The 20,466-nt window shown below is 36.9% G+C and overlaps 1 protein-coding gene across 14 annotated transcripts in view; it reads right to left on the reverse strand.

Moving 5' to 3' along the window:
* The window catches only part of LOC147821220 (ankyrin repeat domain-containing protein 26-like), a 122,032-nt gene that overhangs the window by 21,590 nt on the left and 79,976 nt on the right, over window positions 1-20,466 (reverse strand). For 12 of the 14 annotated variants that reach the window (XM_087201226.1, XM_087201221.1, XM_087201223.1 and 9 more), the window contains 6 exons: window positions 19,686-19,779; window positions 17,158-17,186; window positions 16,993-17,065; window positions 14,997-15,152; window positions 12,185-12,240; window positions 3,352-4,278 (listed from right to left, as the gene is read on the reverse strand). In XM_087201226.1, coding sequence (XP_087057352.1) covers window positions 3,352-4,278; window positions 12,185-12,240; window positions 14,997-15,152; window positions 16,993-17,065; window positions 17,158-17,186; window positions 19,686-19,779 — 1,335 coding nt within the window. The remainder of the gene's footprint in view (window positions 1-3,351; window positions 4,279-12,184; window positions 12,241-14,996; window positions 15,153-16,992; window positions 17,066-17,157; window positions 17,187-19,685; window positions 19,780-20,466) is intronic. The other 2 variants (XM_087201229.1, XM_087201234.1) reach the window with 2 other exon arrangements.

Raw genomic sequence — 20,466 nt, forward strand, 5'->3', positions numbered from 1 at the left:
CACAGGTCCTTCAACTGATCAATAGATACATGAGGTAGACATATAATAGAGTTCACAACTCTGCAACAGAAAGAAATGAGCTATAACACAGGTAAACCCTGAAAACACTATGCTAAGTGAAAGAAGCCAATCATGAAGGATAAATGTGAGCCCAGTCTGTTGGCGCATGCCTGTAATCCCAGCACTCAGGAGGTTGAGGCAGAGGATTGCTGAGTTCGAGGCCAGCCTGAGCTACACAGCAAGACCTTATCTCAAAACAAACAACAACAACAAAAACAACAAAACCCAGGACAAATGTGTATGACTCTATTTATATGAAATGTCCAGGACAAGGAAAATAGATACTAAAAAGAGACTGACGGTTTCCTAGGACTGGGGAAGATGGAGAGACAGCTGAGGGATTTGGAGTTTCTTTTCAAGGGGATGAAAATGATCTATAATTGACTGTGGTGGTGCTTATGTGACTGAGTAATACTAATAGATGTTCAATCTTACACTTTAAATGAGTATCTGCATTATAGCTCAATAAAGTTGCTTTTAAGAAAAATCCAATGGCAGAACTTAGATAATTTTCTTAATTCTTTATTTTAGATATAAATACATGATCTGAATATTTCCATACCTTTATTTTAAAATGAAACAAAAATGAAGGAAATGTGTAACTTTTCAAATAGTTTTAAAATTACACACTCCTTGTTTAATGACTGAGTTACATTCCTGTGACAAAGGAACATCCTTAAATGAGGAACTGTACATAGCATGCACATCACAATATTCAGAGCAAAGAAATGGTCAAAGGAAACTCTGACTTGATGACTTTGCTTTTATCTGCATAACTCTTACATGCAGTATTGTAATGTATAACAGAACATAAAAGTACAGTACTGTATTGTACAGGAAAATCAGCAAAAATTACAGTACTCTATAAACTGTACTGCACAAAAAAGTATTGAGGCTCTCTAGACAAGATGTACAGAACTAAAAAAAAAAAAAAAAAGATGGGTTGTAAGTCCAGGGGGTGGGTTATAAGCCCGAAAAGCGCACCTCAGTCATAAATCTGAACAATTACTAAACAAGTAGATTGTTAAATGAGGAATATCTGTATCCTAAAACATTTGCCTTTTTGAGAAAACACTTTCTATACAACTCATCGTGAAATCCATGATATAAATATACAAAGATTCTATATTCACAAAAGTGAAGGCAAGAAATAAGATAAAGTTCTGAAATATTTTGTTAAACATTATCCTCTGATTGAATCTGCCTATATCACCGTGATGACAGACATATCACTAAAAATATTGCTTAACAGGAACAAGTCTCTCAACTTTGCTGTATTTCTCAACTTTCCTAAGGTCAAATATTTCAAGTAAAGATGTGGGAAATTGTGAGAAAAATGGCAGAAAGAAAGAGTAACTTATAGTATGAAGATAATAAAATTATAACAGTCATAATGAAAATATAAAAGAAATCTATCCACTGAAATCACGATTCCAAAACACTGTATTTTTTAAGCAGCTGCAGATGAACAGCTGACATGTTACATTTCATACATACTTGACTTCTGATTTGACTTAATTTAGGGTAACAGCCAGGTCTTGCTGAAGTTGTCTCACAACTACCTGATAAGATATTTCAGTTACTGACTTCATAAATCACCTTATCTTTATGTTAATATTTAACTCGCATATCTCCTGAAAAATATCACCACCCACATCAGGTCATCTTTCCAAGTCATATTCATGTATATGCTCCTGTTTATTGCTGAGTTCACTTAGGGACATGGAAGTGGTGTCTTCCTGGCCAGTCACTATTCTGTTCCCGGGACACTAGACTCAACCCTCTACCCACTCCTTCTCTGATGAATTTGCAATGCTTACAACCTACTTAAGTCTCAAGAAGAAATGGGCACATGGGTGGGACTGGTGGTGGTAAATTCCACATATTTTCCCTCATTTTGGCTAGAGACTCAAATTAACTTTCGAGTTATATTAGAGTTTATGTTCAACTCTCTGCTCAAATCCAATAGGTGCCTGTATCATAATAAAAGCAAGTTCCTAGGTAACATGGCCTTCACCTCTTTCCCTGACCTCAGCTGATACAACTCTCTCCCCTACGCACTCCATTCCTGCTGTACATGAATCCCACCACCCGAATTCCTTAGCCTGAAAATGGAGATTCAATGTCCAGGTAATATCACAGATTGCTACAATTATCTTGGTATTGGATAAAGTCATATCCTTTACACATTAGGAACAGCCTCAAAATGAAAATTACAAGAAAGTTACTTGGGGGCTGGGGATTTAGCTCAATGGTTTCGGCACCTGCTGCACAAGCGCAAGGACCCAAGTTCGATCCCAGGAACCAAAAAAAAAAAAAAAAAGTTACTTGGGAAAATGTTCAATAGACCACATGTACCCATAGGAAGATTAAATCAACTATGGTTTTGCTGTAAATTGCCAAATTTCCCCTAATTTATGATTTAATGAAAAGTTTACGCCTTTTAAAGACTTGAGAGGTCGTAAGAGTATATAATTTGAGATAAACATTTTCAGCTTTGGCTTATGCCAACATGAAAACAAATAAAATTATGCCAAACAGAAACATATAGCTACAGCAGGAAAAGTATCATAAAATATGGCAGCTATACTTCAATTCATCTGGGAAATCTGGAATGAACTGTCAAAGTAACCCATTTAATTGAATCTTTTTGCTGGGGGTAGGGGGGACTAGGAATCATACTCAGGACCTTGTGCCTGCAAAGCAGGCAGCGGAACCACTGAGCTAAATCCCCGGCACAGTTGAATCTTAATTTAAAAATGCCCATAAACATTTCCATTCATTTTCTTCATCGCGGTCTTAAAATACAGCAACACAAAGATTAAAATTATTTCATGGCAGGGGCAAGTCAGGGGTACAACCTGAATGCAACATGCACCAGGACTTCGGTTCAATTCCCAGCACTAAAAAACTCTCAGATCTAACTTTTGTGTGGATTTCAAATTCAGTTCTACATAACTCTGAAAGTTTAAAACAATGTGTAATGAAGACATGATGATTTTTAATTTTCCATATTTTTGTGGTACAGGTGACAACTCAGAAAGTGCACAGATGTGTGCTGCTGTGGTCAGGGAAACAGAGACACTCGTCACCTCGGGGGTCACTTCATCGGGAACCAGATCTGAGGTGTATTTGCTGCAAACCAGGTACGTTTCTGGGCTGATACAGGAGGTACATTTATAAACTATGTACTTTTATATCCAACTAGATTAAAACATTTATGCAGAGTGAAATTTCACTTTGAGTTTCCTTCAGGAAGTTTGACGAACATTTACCTTTCTTGATACTTACCTCTTTTTCTGCTTTCTCCTTTTCATACTGATACATTCTTTCTTTTAAATGATTACATTCATCCATTAACTCTTTATTTCTATCTTCCAGCATGACAGTTTGTTTTCTACTCTCACCCTGAAGTGCCTTCACAATACCATAAAACTGGTCCTGAATGTTAATTAGTGTCCTTTCCGTAGAGTCAACTCTGTTGTGAGCATCATCCAACTGCTCTCGAAGCAATGCAATTTCTCTTTCTACTTGAGATAATCTCTCTTCTATAGAATCCTGCTTTCCCATGTATTTATTCACTTTCTCTTCTTCAACCTGATACATGTGCTTAATTTCCTTCATTGGACACTGTGTTTGCTTAAGGTCTCTTTGTATCTGTTCTAAAACTGAAGAATTTTCTCTAAGAGTGCCTCTTAAATGATGGAGCTCAATTTCTAGGCTACTGAATTTTCTTCCAGCTTGGGAAAGCTGTTGGGAAAGCATCTCATTTAGGTTAGATATATCAAAACTCAGCTTGTCCTGTAAATGAGCCCACTCTTCCTTTGCTCTCTGGAAATCAAGTTTCACACCTCCTTTTGATGTCTGACTTTCATCATAATTGTGTACAGCAGCAGCCAGACTGGAATGGTGTGATTCAATGTCTGTTTCTGGTCTTTCCTTGATTTGTTTTTCATTCTCCAGTTTAGAATGTAGCAGGGTATTTTCTACTCTCAGACTGTTAAGATGTCCATTATATTGAAATATTCTTTCCTCATTCAGTTTTATTGTCCTTTGAAGGTCTTCATTCTTTTTATTTGCAATTTCAATATCTTCCAGATATTTCTTTTCCTTTACTTGGTTCTGATTTTTTATTGCATCTCTTTCTAGTCTTAACCTGGCAATTTCATTCTGCAACCTGTGATTTTCATGTAATACATCTTCATGACTAACAGAAATCTAAAACAAAGGAAACATTTAGCTAGCACTCAATAAAATGGCATATTGCAATTTCCTCAGAAATTCCTGCATAGTTATACAATGAAAAACCTGTAATAAATATATATCCAACTGAGTAAAAGCTTACAGAAACATCAAAACTTACAAAAGCATAAGTTCCCAGAAGTTTAAAAGGTTTACAAAAAAAGTTGAAATGAAGGCACAATCTGTAATTGTAAAAAAAGAAACAGTAATTCTGAGGAATCTCAGAATTGGAAAAAATTTTTCTGCGTTACAACAGATTCAAGACAAAAAGTAAAAATGTGACCATATTAAAACTTAGGTTTACATTCTGATATCTAATATATATAGCCAGTGCATAGTAAACAAAGTTCTACAGGTATTGTAACAGATGAAGTTTTCTGAAAGTCTTTCAGTTCCTTCCATCCTGAAAATATTACACAGTGTCCTTTTCTAACATTTTTATAGTAAGTTATAAGAATGAGTTATTGATAAATGCTCAAAGTAACACACTAAGTACTTCTACATACATCAAGAACTCATTTAGTTATCTAATTCTGAAAAGAAGAGGTTAAAATATAAGCAAACCAACCACAGGATTTCCACAGGTCTTTGACTCTACACCTAGTACTCTTTCAACCAACCAGTTTCTTCTGTAATATAAATATGTAAATAAAAAGGTTCATATTTGAAAGTGTGTATGGTAAATGAGATGAAATTGGTAGCACTCCTCTTAGAAAATCGTGAGATAGGTCCCACCGCTCCTGGCCCAGAGCAAGGGGATTCCCGGCCACCATCTGTCCAGTCACTCCCAGCCCAGTGGAAGGGGCTTCTGCACCACCGTCCCACTGCTCCCGGGCCAGAGGTAGGAGCTTCCGGGCTACCGTCCGTCCTGCTGCTCCCAGCCCAGAGGGAGGGTCTTCTGAGCTGCCATCCCAACCTCTCCCAGCTCAGAGGAGGTGAGCCGCACTTGCGCCAACAGCACTCTCACCCCCCACCCCCGGGTTGAAATGAGAAGACACTTAAATAAGTCTCAAAACCAGACTTCCAGATCACCTACAACAACCCCAAAGGGAAATGAGATGGAACCATTTTTTTTTTTTGGTACTGGGGATTGAACTCAGGACCTTGTGCTTGCAAGGCAGGCAGCAGAACCACTGAGCAAAATCCCCAGCCCATGGAACACTCTTATACTCAACCACCTGGACCCCCTGAAGTGGGAACAAAAGAAGATCTGCAAAAAATGAAATCAGAAATAATTTCTCAGGTAACAGCAGAGATTGTGCTCATAGTGCAAGACATGATTAATAAATCTAGAGAGGAGCTGAGGAATGTAATGGAATCCCAACATAGGAAACAAAGGGAATCCATAAAACAGATCCAAATAGATTTCCAGGAGATGGAAAAAACTCCATTGAAAGTCTACACATCAGGATGAGCCAATGTGAGGACAGAATTTCAGATATAGAAGATAAGAGTGGAATTAGTGAAAAGGAAAAGAAAAATTGATTCAAAATCGTAAGGGAACATGAGAAATCAATCCAGCAGATGCTAGATGATGTAGAGAAGAATAACATCAGACTGACTGGAGTCAAAGAAGAAACAGGAGAGTGCAGATGAAATAAAAATCTCTTCAAAGAAGTAATGGCAGAAAACTTCCCAAGCAGGGGAAAAGAATTTCACATGCACATAAACGAGGCATATAGGACTCCAAATAGCCTTGGCCCAAAATATTCTAGACACAGACATACAATTGTTAAGATTCCAGAAACTCAACAGAAGAACAAAGTTCTACAAGCAGTTAGAGAAAAGAAACAAATCACATAAAAGTAAAGCCCATCAGAATCACAGCAGACTTCTGAACACAAACCATCAAGGCAAGAAGAGCTTGGAGTGACGTATTCCAGGCCCTAAAAGAAAAAAGTCTCCAACCCAGATTGATGTACCCTGCAAAACTATCATTCAAAATTGATGGAGAAATGATACTTTCATGACAAAGAACACCTTAGGAACTTCATGAATACCAAACCAGCACTCCAAAAAATTTTAGACAATATCCTAGCAACAGACAATGAGGATCACAACTCCAGGAAGAAAACCAGAATGAACCCATCTGGCATGACAAGAAATTAAATGTACAAGGCGTGAAGCCAACAAAAGAAAAAAGTCATGGCAATGACAAGTCAATACATTTCAGTTAGAACCATCAATGTTAATGGTCTCAATTCACCAATCAAAAGAAAGAGACTGGCAGAATGGGTCAAGAAGCAAAATCCAACAATATGCTACATACAAGAAACACACTTAATTCAAAAGGAAATTCACAGACTGAAAGTTAAAGGGTGGAAAACAATACTCCATGTGACAGGAACACGAAACAAAGCAGGAGTAGCTATCCTCTTTGCAGATCAAGTAGTTTTCAAACCAACACTGATTAAGAGAGACAAAGAAGGACAGTAGGTCCTTACAAAGGGAACAATCCAACAGGAAGAGATGACAATCATAAATAGCTATGCACCAAAAACTAGTGCGCCCAACTATACAAAACAAATACTAACAAACATTAAAAGTCATATATGCACAAATAAAATAGTAGTGGGGGACCTCAATACCCAACTATGACAAATAGATCAACTAGACAAAAAATAAGTAATGAAATACTAGAACTCAATCTCTTGAACAAATGAACTTAACAGATGTTTGTAGAGTCTTCGACCCCACAAAATCAGAATACACATTCTTCTCAGCTGCACATCGGTCATTCTCCAAAATAGACCACATACTCGCTCACAGAACATGTTTAAATAAGTGCAAAGGAATTGAAGTAATCCCTTGTACATTATCAGACCACAGTGTGATGAAATTGGAGATCAACAGCAAAAGAAAGAGGAAAAATTGCATAAACATGTGGAAACTGAACAACACACTTCTGAATAACCAATGGGTCACAGGTAATTAAAGAAGAAATCAGACAGTTCCTTCAATTAAATGACAATGACAATACAACATATCAGAATCTATGGGACACAATGAAAGCAGTCTTATGAGGGAAATTCATAGCAGTGAACATGCATATTAGGAAAACAGAACAAGCCCAATTAAACAACCTGATGCTGAAACTCAAGCTTCTAGAAAAAGAAGAGCAGGACAACCCCAAAGCTCATACAAGGGAGGAAATTATAAAGATCAGAGGAGAAATCAATGCAATGGAGACTAACAGAATGATACAAAAAAATCAATGAAGCCAAGAGTTGGTTCTTCGAAAGAATCAACATTGACAAATCCTTAGCCAACCTTATCAGAAAAGGGAAAGAAAAGGCCCAAATCCATGCAATTAGGAATGAAAAGGGTGAAATTACAACAGACAGAGCAGAAATCCAGAGACTCATCAATACCTACTTCCAGAACCTATACCCCAGTAAGATAGAAAACACAGAAGAAATGGACAGATTCCTAGATACATACGAATTACCAAAGTTGAACGAAGAAGACCTAAAAGTTCTGAACAACCCAATATCAACCAAAGAAATTGAAAACATAATAAAAAACTTAGCAACTAAGAAAAGCCCGGGCCCTGATGGCCTCACTGCTGAATTTTACAAGACATTTGGAGAGGACTACTGCCACTACTATTTAAACCCTTCAATGAAATTGAAAGGGAAGCAGTACTCCCAAATTTATTCCTGGAAGCAAGCATCACCTTAATCCCCAAAGCAGAGAAAGACACAACCAAAGAGGAGAACTATACGTCAATTTCACTAATGAACACAGATGCAAAAATCCTTAATAAGATACTGGCAAATAAAATGCAGAAGATCGTCAAGAAGATCACACACCCTGATCAAGTGGGATTCAACCCAGGGATGCAGGGATGGTTCAATATAGGCAAGTCAATCAATGTAATACACTGTATCAATAGAGCCAAGTACAAAAACCACGATTATCTCCATAGACGCAGCAAAAGCATTTGACAAAATCCAATACGCATTTATGATAAAAACCCTACAAAAAAATTAGAATAGATGGTCTCTACCTCAAACTGATAAAAGCCATCTATGAAAAACCAACAGCCAATATCATACTAAATGGTCAAAAACTGAAATCCTTCACACTCAAATCAGGAACAACACAAGGAAGTCCACTATCACCACTCTTGTTCAATGTAGTTTTGGAAACATTAGCCATTGCAATTAGACAAAGAAATAAAATGAATAAACATAGGAAATGAAGAAGTCAAATTGTCATTATTTGTGCAGATGACATGATACTGTACATAGAAGATCCCAAGAACTCCACCAAAAGTCTTTTATACTTAATAACCAAATTTAGTAAAGTAGCTGGATACAAGGTCAACATACAAAAATCAATAGCTTTCCTCTACACGAACAACAGACTCACTGAGAGAGAAATAGGGCAAATAATTCCTTTCACAATAGCATCCAAAAAACTGAAATACCTAGGAATCAACCTAACGAAAGAAATCAAAGACCTCTTCTCTGAAAACTATAGCACTCTGAAAAGGAGAGATTGAAGATGATGTCAGAAAATAGACAGACATCCCTTGCTCTTGGGCAGGAAGGATCAACACAGTGAAAATGGCCATACTTCCAAAACTGCTATATAGATTCAATGCAATTCCAATTGAGATCCCAGCAGCATACTTCACGGGCCTTGAGAAAACAATCCAAAAATTCATTTGGAACCAGAAGAGACCCAGAAAAAAAAAAAAGTATAAAAAGGACCCAGGATTTAGCTCAGTAGTTTCGCCACCTGCTGCACAAGCACAAGGACCTGAGTTCAATACCCGGTCCCCCCCCAAAAAGAGACCCAGAATAGCAAAACCAATTCTAGGTAACAGAGACATGGCAAGGGGGTATCACAATCTCCAACCTGCAACTATACTATAAAGCTACTGTGATAATAACAGCATGGTACTGGCAAAGAAACAGACCCGAGGACCACTGGAACAGATTAGAAGATGCAGGAACAACTCCAGACACACTCAGCTACCTCATCTTGGAGAAAGGAGCCAAATACCCTCAGTGGAAGAGAGACAGCCTCTTTAATAAATGGTGCTGGAAAAATTGGCTTTCAACTTGCCAAAGATGAGACCTATATCTCTTGCCATGCACTAAACTAAAATCAAAATGGATTAAAGATCTAAATATTAAAATACAAATGCTGAACTGGCTAGAACAGAGGTTAGGCAGAACTCTTGAAGACATTGGTGTAGGAAAAGATTTTATGAACAAAGCTTCAGTTGCCCATGTATTAGTGCAAACAATCAATAAGTGGGATCTCTTCTTATGAAAAAGCTTCTGCACAGCAAGAGAAACCACCAGCAGTGTGAAGAGACAACCCACAATGTGGGGAAAAAAATCTTCACCTACTTTTCCTCAAAGGTCTATTATCTGGAATCTATAAAGAACTTAAAAAAATCAGACCTCCCAAATTTAAAGACCCAATCCAAAAATGGGCATCTGAAATGAACAGACATTTCTCACACAAAGTAGCAGCAATAGCAAATAAATACATGAAAAAATGTTCGACATCACTGGTCACTCGAGAGATGCAAATGAAAACAATGCTGAGATTTCACCTCACTCCAGAAAGCATGGCTGTCATGAAATGAACCACTAACAAATGCTGGTGGGGCTGTGGGGAAAGAGGAACACTGCTCCACTGCTGGTGGGAGTGTAGACTGGTGCAACCACTGTGGAAATCAGTATGGAGATACCTCAAAGAACTAGGACTGGAAGTCCCATTTGACCCAGCTATTCCCCTGCTGGTTGGTATCTTCCTCAAAGAATTAAAAGAATCATACCACAGTGATGTATGTATACCCATGTTCATAGTAGCACAATGTGTAATAGCTAAAACTTGGAAACAGCCCAAATGCCCATCAACTGGAGATTGGATCAAGAAAATGTGTGTTTTTTAAAAAATAAAATGGAGTACTACTCAGCCATAAAACTGAGAAATTAGCGATTTACAGGTAAATGGATGCACACTGAGGTGATACGCTTAAGTGAGGTAAATAGGACACACGTGTAAATACCGAATTGTTTCTCTAGTGTTAGAAACTGAAAGTGTAAATAAGGACTAAAAGGTACCTATAATAGATAATGTGAAATAGGAAGAAAAGGGGCAAAGCAGAAGGGGAAGTGGAGGGGTAGGGGAAAGGAAAGAAGGGAAGGAAAAATTATAAGAAATGGAAAAAATGGAAACAAAGTCTTTATAAATGGGAAAGGGAGTGCAGGGAATGGGGAAAAAATAAGAACCAAGATGCATCATGTAAAGGTACAAGTTCCCAATGAGAAATGTAAATGTGTTGTATACCTAAAATGTACCAATGAAAGAATTTAAGAAAGAAAAAAAAAAGATAATCGTGAGATAAGGTGCTGTTGCAATAACTTTTTGTTTCCTTTTCAGTGTCTGAAATGCTACTAAATGTGACAAATGACAAGACACTCAGCTAATTTAATAGAAACAAAACGTCAGCTCTTTACTTGGAGTGCACTGTCACTCTTCTCAAAAGTGAAGAAATTCCTTCCAAAATAGGATCTCTGCTGGCCACACTTCTCCTTCTCACCCACTAGTGGTAGTAATAAACAAACCTCCACACTAACACACCAATGGGGTGAAATCACTGTCTAAAACTAGAACGTTTCCTGTTAGTAACAAGGATTTTAAGATCACAGAAAAACCATTAATGCCTGTGGGAAATATTAAAAACCTCTCCTTGAGGTGAGGTCATTATGAATTTGAACACATGACTGCTGCAGACCAGTGGAGGTCAATGAAGATCACTACTTTATAAGTCCAAAATGGTACCATCCCCAAAATATGTATACTATATTTAGTACAGAAAGACTGATGAAGGACTGAACAAGGATTATGAGAATGTTTTCCTGAATTCCTATTATTTAGATGGCAGAAACTATCTATCTCTAGACACATTTTTATATTTAGATAAATCCATTTTATACATGAGCTTTTCATTAGTAGAAATCAGAATGTAACTGCTAAAGAGAAAAATGGATTAGCACTATGTGAACTAAGCTTGCACACTCTGTAAGTGCCCTGCTACTGAGCTACATCTCAGGCCTTTTTTTTTTTGAGACAGGGTTTCATTAAGGTGCCCAGGATGGCCTCTTAAGTAGCTGAGATTACATGCATGGACCACAACACCTGGTGATTACTACCTCATTGGGGAGGGGTTGTACTGGGGATTGAGCGCAGGACTGTCAAAGCGAGCTGTATCCCTTTTATAAATTTCTAACATGGAGACAGGGTGTTGCTAATCTGCTAAATTGCCCAGGTTGGGCTCAAACTTGCTATCTTCCTGCCTGGGCCTCCCAGACAGTGGATGAAAACATTTCAGTAAGTTACCAATTTCTTATATTGAACTGAAATAAGAAAGTTGTTATTTGTATCCAAACACCAAAAGTATCATTTTGGAAGGTATGATTCTCTTAATAGGTAGCGGGGTTGATCTGATGACCCCTCAATGTAGACACTGAATATGTTAGAGACCAGGAGGCAAACTGAATTCTTAACCTAGCAGTTGGTAACATGGAACTCCAATCTCAAGGCTCCGGGAATAATCACTGTTAAACATGCATCCAACTCGGGTTGTCACTGTTGCACTGTTTCTAACATTGGAGAGTATACAGACGGAAGCACAGACATTGTTCAGAAAAAAATTCTGGCTCAATTCTCAAGTTTAGCTACAAGTTTCTACAGATTCTAAGAACAGCGTGTCTATAATTAGCTAAAATATTAGAAGATTAAATAAATATTGTGACTTATGGATTCCATAAGTAATTTCATTTGGCCTAAACTACCTTATTAAAGCAAACAAAACAATATTAAACCAGAAATATGAATTTAAACTTTTACCCACCTGTTCCTGGCTATTTTCACAGCCATCAAGCCTTTTTCCCTCTTCCTCTGGTTCCTCTGAAAAATGTATATATAAAGGTAAAATGAACTACTAAGATCAGTTAGATAAAGTCTTTATAAAATAGAAAAAATAAAAATTAATAATACAAATTGATTTTTATTTTCCCAGTTTAAGAATTTGAATTAAGCCTAAGTTTTAGGTGAATACTGAAGAAATACTTTTAATTATCCCCAAATTAACAAATGATTTGGAAAGACATTAGATGACACCACAATTCAAGACATGTAGATCTCTTGAAAGATTCATCAAATTCGACTCAGCACAGATGAACTCTCAGAAACATTTAAAATAACACAGAAACACATAAGTCCACAGTTCACATTATTCTCTACCTCATCACAGCTACTTTTAAACAACCCAGTAAGCGTGTTATCATTATGGTCTCTAAAACTAGTTACTTCTTACACCTTTATCAGTGTACACTCTTATCTCTGAGATGTCTTCATCCACTCTTCTTGCAACTTTTTTTAAAGACTCAGTCTGTTACGTGAATTTATCCTTGATTATGATTTTCCCTACATACATAGGTGTCTCTTTCTTTGGGGTTACTTTAGTATTTTTATCAATGTTTCTTCTGTATCTTTACCACCTGAACTACAAACATTTCTTTATTAACCGATTTGCTCCTGAACTGGGATGGGATAATCTTTGAAATCGTTATGTATACACAGTCTTTCTTCATCTTAATCTATAATTATTTATTGAATTCTTGCTAAGTACTAGGCACTGGGGTTTAAAAGAGTACAAGTAAAAGGTATCACGGATGGCTTTTCCAGAAGTAATACCTGAGCTCAGAATTAGAGTGAGGTTGGCCACACAGAGGTCAGGAAAGTGAGACAGTACAAAAGGCAGGAGCAAGAGGGCAAAAATATATGAAATGGAGGTAGTACTTGTCTAAAAATAGAGGGAGTGTAAAGGAAAATAATCACTAGCTATTAATAAACCCAGAGATTGATGAGGGCAGACAAAGGACAGGGCTGAAGATGGAGAATAAGTCAGATCATGGAAGCCTATAGGTAACTTTAAGATGCTTGGACATTAATGCTTTGAAGAGGGGCTCATGGTCAGATTTGTTTTGGAGATTAATCACTCTAAACAGTGACAAGGATGAACGTGAGGGCCATATGAATAAAGGGAGGGAGAGCAATGGAAGGAAACAGTCCAAATAAACCTAGTGCAGGCCTGAGCCTCTTCAAGTTCCACAAATACCGCTTCCAGAAATATTTCAGGTATGAAATTATGAGTCCCCGCTGTAGAGTGAAGTTTTATTAAATGAATAAATGTATAAATCTGGGTCCCTGGAGAAATAAGACTCTGCTCGTTACTTTTTAAAAGGTATCAAATGAGAGGTGGAATCAACTTGAATTTAAGTTGCTTGAGTTTACTTGGTAGTTCGCTTGCTTCACCACCTTTTCCTAAGTCGATGGAACTCATTTAAGGGTTTTGTTTAAAATGTCCTGCTTCTTGAGTTTACCAAGCTCATCAACATGTAAGAGCTGAGGGTGTAGCTCAGTGGTAGAGTGTGTGCTCAGTATATGCAAGGCTCTGAGTTTACTTGAATTTAATCCTCAGCAGGGGAGAGGAGGAGGGATGGAAGGAAGAAGGCAAGGAGAGGAGGAGGAGGAGAAAAGAAGTCTCTTGTATGGGTAAATAACTTTGGATTTACAGCTTGCAGTCGCTACTCCAGAAGATGACTCATCATCTATCATGTGGCAAGAGTTGTTACTACAGACATGGTGACATGATTAAGGGCATTAAATTAACTAGTACACGATGTAGAATACATATCGGATGACATTAATCAATAGACTGTGTGGACTAGTGATTTTTTTTTTTTTTTTTTTTAAAGATGGGGTTTTGTTAAGAGCCTATGATGGCCTTAAACTCCTGGGCACAAGCGATCTCTCTGCCTCAGCCTTTCAAATAGCTGGACCTAGAAGCATATACACTGTGCCTGGCTAGATTTTCATTATTACTTTTATTTTTTAATTTTTTTAAATTTCTTCTGGTACCGGGGATTGAACTCAGGACCTTGGACTTGAGAGGCAGGTGCGGCACCACTGAGCTAAATCCACGGCCCTATATTACTTTTAAATGATACAATACTCCTACACCAACACTCCTTGCGTACTACTGACTCATGAGGACATGACTGAGGAGATCCTATATAGGAAATTCTCAATGATTTCCATTAATATTGTGAAAATCAATCTATACAAACACAAAAATTGTAAGGAATAATTAAATACATGGTTATGGAAGGTTCTTTTGACTTATACATAGTTATAAAAAATACTTGTGAGTTCAGAGATGTAAAAATAAAGAAGTGTTTTGTCTGAGTAGCAATCTGTAGATCTCTACTTAGTTTTTCCATCAACTCCTGAAGTACTAAGAGTCTTGGCACCCACTCTCAAGTTTATGCTAAATACTTGTCTGAAAAAAATTACTCTGTCTCCTAATTCTCCTTATTATTTATACCTTGCTTTCATTAGAGAATGAATATAACTGCTTTGTGAAAACATACTGTTTGGTTGTTGGTTGCTTAGGAAGAATAACACACAAAGCCTATTCTACCACCAGAGATTTCTGCAAAGTAAGAACTATAGTATTATAAAATCATGCAGAGGTCCTCCTGGTTGAATTCTCTAGGCTTATTACTTTCTTTATGCTGTTTTTTTGATTGCTGTGATTCACACAACATGGTGTACAATTCCTTAACAGAAACACATTCCAATATTCATCTTCTTCTTACTTATTGAGGTTGTCTTCCTGAATTCTGTGGATGGTGACAGATTTTTAGTCACTGATTGTGTTGTAAGTGGATATTTGTCATCATCTTTCAAATTCGCCGATCTCTGACAAGTCTTATCAAACAGGTTCAAACTTGTAGAACTCCATTCAGAAAAATCTGAAAATAAAGTTTTATTCATTAAGATGTAAATGATAATAAAAATGTAACTAACTTGTATACATTTTTTCCTCAGAAGCACTCCCAGCCTCACAACACACTACTGCCTAGGGCTTATTGCCCTTTGCAGGTCCCGTGAGTTTGATCATCATCGTCATGTCTCATTCTTTTGTTTTCCTTTATTAGTATTACTTGGATGTATCCAGCAATCTTTTATATACTTTGTTTCCCCGATTGTTCAAGGTTAAGTCTTTAAGGATATTAATTTTAAATTAAAAACTGTCTACCTCAAATATAAATATCCATAATATTCTTTGTACATTTTAAAGACATTTAATGAATATGCTACTTTAGATTTTAAAAAAACTACAATAAGATATTCTTCCTTCAATATCCCAATATCTTCAGAATTCACTTTTTAAGGCTTGGGTAATACCATAATTTATACAAAAAAATGGTAGCTTTAAGTGACCCAATTGTTCCCATGTAAAAACTGCGTTAGCCTAGGTCAGTGGTGGTGAGCCCATGGCACATGTGTTGCAGTGGGCTGTTTGCTCTCATTGAAAGCTCTAAAAGGTTCGCCATCACTGGTCTAGGTCCACATTAAATTCAAAGATTACAGAGTGCCAGGAGACAGGAAATCAAAGTGTAACAAAAATATTTCCATTTTCCTTTATAAACAAAATTGTCAGATTTACACTTTTTAAGACAAATGAAAGAAAAAGGAAGTATAAAGGCTAACAGTTGTGGCTTTCATCAACCTTGTGTGTTGTTTAAATGGTAGTTTAACAGTGGGTTAGAATCCCTAGAATTCAAGATCCATTCACAGGGTCTAAGAGAACAAACAATACCAAATGTTGTTTGCCAGTGGTGTTTTCAGAGATGTAATGTGTCACATATCCGAATTCTAATGATTAGTGAGTCATAGCTCTAATGGGTATTGGAATGTGTGACTGCATGCTTGTATTTTACCTCCTTCAGATTTAATTTCTAGTAGAGTAAATGTCAATAGTTCCAATGTATTTCAACAAAAGCTCTGTCAAATCTGTACTAATTTTTAATACCATAAAAGGACTTACGGCTAAAAAGTTGCAGAATCACTGTTTTGAAGTTTGTTTGTCTACCAAATAGTCATTAAGAAATGATATTCTCCTTTTAATAATCAAAGATATGAGATACCATACATACATACTCATACAGTCTGTTAATGAGAACATCTATCTGCTTACGATCATCAGTATATCGAGACTGAGATGAAATAATTACAGTGGAAACACAGTTGACATGTTAGGAAATGTCAGAATTACAGCAAGCATTGTTTTTTTGTTGTTGTTGTTGTTTTAGAAAGGGGATCCTGGGTACCAGTGAACCTCTTGCCACAAACTCCTGAGTAACCAGGACTCAGGCCTGCACCACAGGGCCCAGCTCTCCAGTGAGCATCTGCCAACTTTGAAAACATCTTGGGGGCTGGGGATTTAGCTCAGTGGTGCCGGTGCCTGCCTCACAAGCACAAGGTCCCGATTTCAATCCCCGGTACCAAAAAAAAGGAAAGACAACATTTTGGAATCTTGTAAAAACTCAGTGGATGCCTGAACAAGTGTAAGGATCCAAGCTGGGGACATTAGGGTATTAAGTAGAAACACCTTAACACATTACATTTTTTTTCTCTTATGCTTGCAAACACCTTATTTGAAAATATGGACACCAACAATCATATCTGCATTATCTATGTCAAATCCTTTTAAAAATTTGGGAAAAGAATATGAGGAGACTGTGGGCATCTCAAAACATTTTAATGCAGCTTACTTTTTTCCAGAGTAATCTGAATTGCAAAATTTACCTGATTTGCATGTCTGTAAATCCTCCACTGCTACTGCTTTATTCGGAACAGAATCTTTCATTTCAATGGTGGGCTGAATGGGGTTTGAAGTGAGATATTTAATAAATACTATGTATTTCATGAGCTGTATGTAGTTAATTCAAGATACAAATATAAAGTTATTACCTTCCGGTGAAGACATTTCTCAGGTGATTCTAAAAAGCAAAAGGAAAACATAATCAGGTTACATGTAAATATGAGAAATCCAAACACACATTCATGCAGAGTTAGCATGGAGCTGAATCCTCATGCTCTGCTTTGGAAATGATTACTTTAGGTTTTGGGTTTTCTTCCCCTTTGATTAGGACAATACGATGGGAAAATCAGAATACAGGTCTAATAAGACACGCAGTTAAGATTTCCAAAGTGAGATTATGCTTCCAAAGGCCATAACTGAAATAGAAAAGTCAGCATCTATCCATACGCACATACATGCCGAGTGATGGAGAAAGTGATCTCAGCAAGCCACGACCCCGAGAGGATGAATGTCAAAGCTGATGGTATACCATTATACTACAAGTATTTCATTGTGTTCTTTAATCTGTCCTGACATTGTCAGAATTTGTCCTGGATTTGTCAAAATATACAAAGTTGTGGTAACATTTCGGTAGAATATATCATTTATTTCTTATCAAATAAAGGTTTTGAATTGATTAGTTTGGACATACACTTGTAGAATAATAGTTCATAAAAATGTTCATTTTTTCCATACTTTTGTGGGCTACTGGTATGCCTACATTTCCTGTATCCTCCAGTTTAGCCATCTTAAAGTTTCTTGATCCACTAAATCACATCTAATAATGCACAGTAAGTTTTCAATATTGAAATATGGTTATCAAAAAGGGAAAGATAAGCTGAATTGTCATAGAATTATTTAATACTAATAACCTTTTATACTTCAAAATCAGCATAATATTTACTAAAAAGTAACAATTTTGGTATTCAAGGAATGAACTCTATAATGTCTCGTTTCCAAAACTGGTTTGGTACATTCTGCTAGTCTTTAAAGGATTTGTATGAATATCCTTTATTGTATCAAAATGCTATTGTATCAAAAAAGTAGTTATCTTAAAAAAAGGCAATGATTCTCTATGCAGGTTAATCTCACTTGAATAACCAATTACGAATTCAACCTAAAGCTTTGATGCCTGATGGTTACGTACAGAGAGGAGGTGAGGGGCTACAGTTCAACCCAATTCTAGCACTCCTCCCTTCTCCTAATCATCTCTGGAGCAGCAACAATCTACCCTTCCACTTGTGCGCACATACACTGAGGCCATGGGAAGTGAGTTCTCTCAAGTTTCCCCATCATTAACTCCAAAATTACCTGTCTACTTTCCCTCTTTCATCTCTTTTTCCCCCTAAACAATCCCTCTAACTTTCAAAAGTGACCTCTAGATCTATGGTCTTGATTCTGTCCATTTTCTTCTTTTTATGGATTATTCTTACTACTTATTTCTTTCTTTGGCAGCGGTATCATAGAATTGTAATTTCTATTTCTTCATCCTCTTTGCTCCTTCTCCTGTGGCTGGAAACATTTTCAGAAATAAAAACAAAATTTATGCTTTCCCTTGGCCCTGTTTTGTCTTGAACTATCATCCAATGGCTCTTTGTCCAGCTTTCTCTAAAGGGAAGTTGATACCCAGCCACTCCCAGGGGTCTGAGGACAAGAAGCGTTGGCGTCACCTGAGGACTTAACACAGGATCCCAGACCTGCTGAATCACAGGTATGGTTTAACACAGTCCCCAATGCGGGGTGTCACTGCAGGTGAAAAGCTCTAGCCTATACACCAAGTCTCTTCTAAATCCCCTTACCGAAACTTACCTTTCGGAATCTAGCATCAAGTTCCTCATCATGTCCCACAAATTGAAAAGGCATCAAAAGTCGTAAACTTTCTAATGGACTTTTTAATGAGGCTATGATTTTTCTGACCTCTCCATAACAAATCTTGTTCCTTTCTTTTTTTCAAGGCTTATTCTGAATATACTACCTGGTGAAACAGCAACCTTTAAAAGTGGCAACATTTTATATGAAATTTGACAACCAGGACTGGACCTTCATGAACCAAGGGACGACTGAAAACACATGTATGGCTGACCATGTATGTCTATATTTTTCTGTAATAAATGAAACATAGCTCTGCATAATCTGGTACTTCAATCCTCAGTGCCTTCCTTCCCAATGATGAGAAGACAGAAAAAGTGCAAAACTGCTGCTCTACTTCTCCATCAAGATTTGGTACTGAAAGCTCATTTTATATCCTTCCTACACTTCTCATACCCTGCTCTTCCTTTGTCTAAAAAGCTAATTTTCCCACCCTCCTTACATTCTTCTTTTTTCCTTCATTTATTCCTTGCATTATTATTCTTTCTAATTCTTCACTCCTGTCTCTCCTGTCTTATTTTCTAACTTCCCTCAGACCTTAAAATAGCTCAAAATGAACTAATAATTCAGCTCCTTTAGTGACTCTCAAATTCAGCCCGTTGCTGGACCTTGATTTATGCAACTTATTACTATTTTACATCTTTTTCCTTTCTATGCACTTAATAGGTAATTTTCTTTGGCTATTAAAATATAGCAATGCTCTGGTTTTAAATAAACATGCTGTCAAATAACTTTTCCAAAAAATTATGTATTTATATATATTTCTTACCTTCTACTTGTATATTTCTGATATGTTTTCCTTTTTCATCTGCAGCTCCAGATAAATGATCAACAGACTTCTGTGGAAGATTCTCAAAGATACTCTATTAAAATTAGTATGTCAGTAAGGAGTTCCATAAAGATTTGCTAATCCTGGCCTATGAAGACACCTGATTTTTCTATCTTAACAGCAATTAGAGCCAGGCATGGTGGCATACACGCATAATCACACCATCAGGAGGTGGAGAAAGGAGGACTGCAATGAGTTCAAGGATACCCTAAATTACATAGTGAGGCTGTGTCTCAAAAAGAGAAAAAAGCAATTAAATTTAATAATGGGAAGCATACACTGAAAACCAGAACATTCCAAAGAGAATCCATGCCAAGCCAATTTTGTATCTCCACGTGGGTGCTGACTCTATAAAGGAAGCATGGAAAGCCACAGGAGAGATTTATACACAACATACTGTCTGATGTGCATTATTTGAACCTGGCTTTAGAATAACTGACTCTACTTTACATTCCCCAACAAGGATAACATTGATTTTTAAAAAAATATATTTAAATGCAATATTTCTAAACTGTAAGATGTTTTAATGAGTGAATGTTTTGGGGAACTGGTACGTATGTTATCATTTCTTGATTTCCTTCACTCTCTTTAACCCCGACTGTCCCTTTCCCTTCGCTGATTAAACAGATTCTTGTAAGTACATTTGCTATAATTCAGCCTTAAATATTTCCAATCACACAAGTCGTTTTAGTGTTAAAATACTTGGCAAGCAGAGAGACTT

The sequence above is a fragment of the Heterocephalus glaber genome, unplaced genomic scaffold (genome assembly GCF_053883595.1).
Source record: "Heterocephalus glaber isolate CG9 unplaced genomic scaffold, H.glaber_assembly_v1.0 deba00001758, whole genome shotgun sequence".
NCBI classification, from domain to species: domain Eukaryota; kingdom Metazoa; phylum Chordata; class Mammalia; order Rodentia; family Bathyergidae; genus Heterocephalus; species Heterocephalus glaber.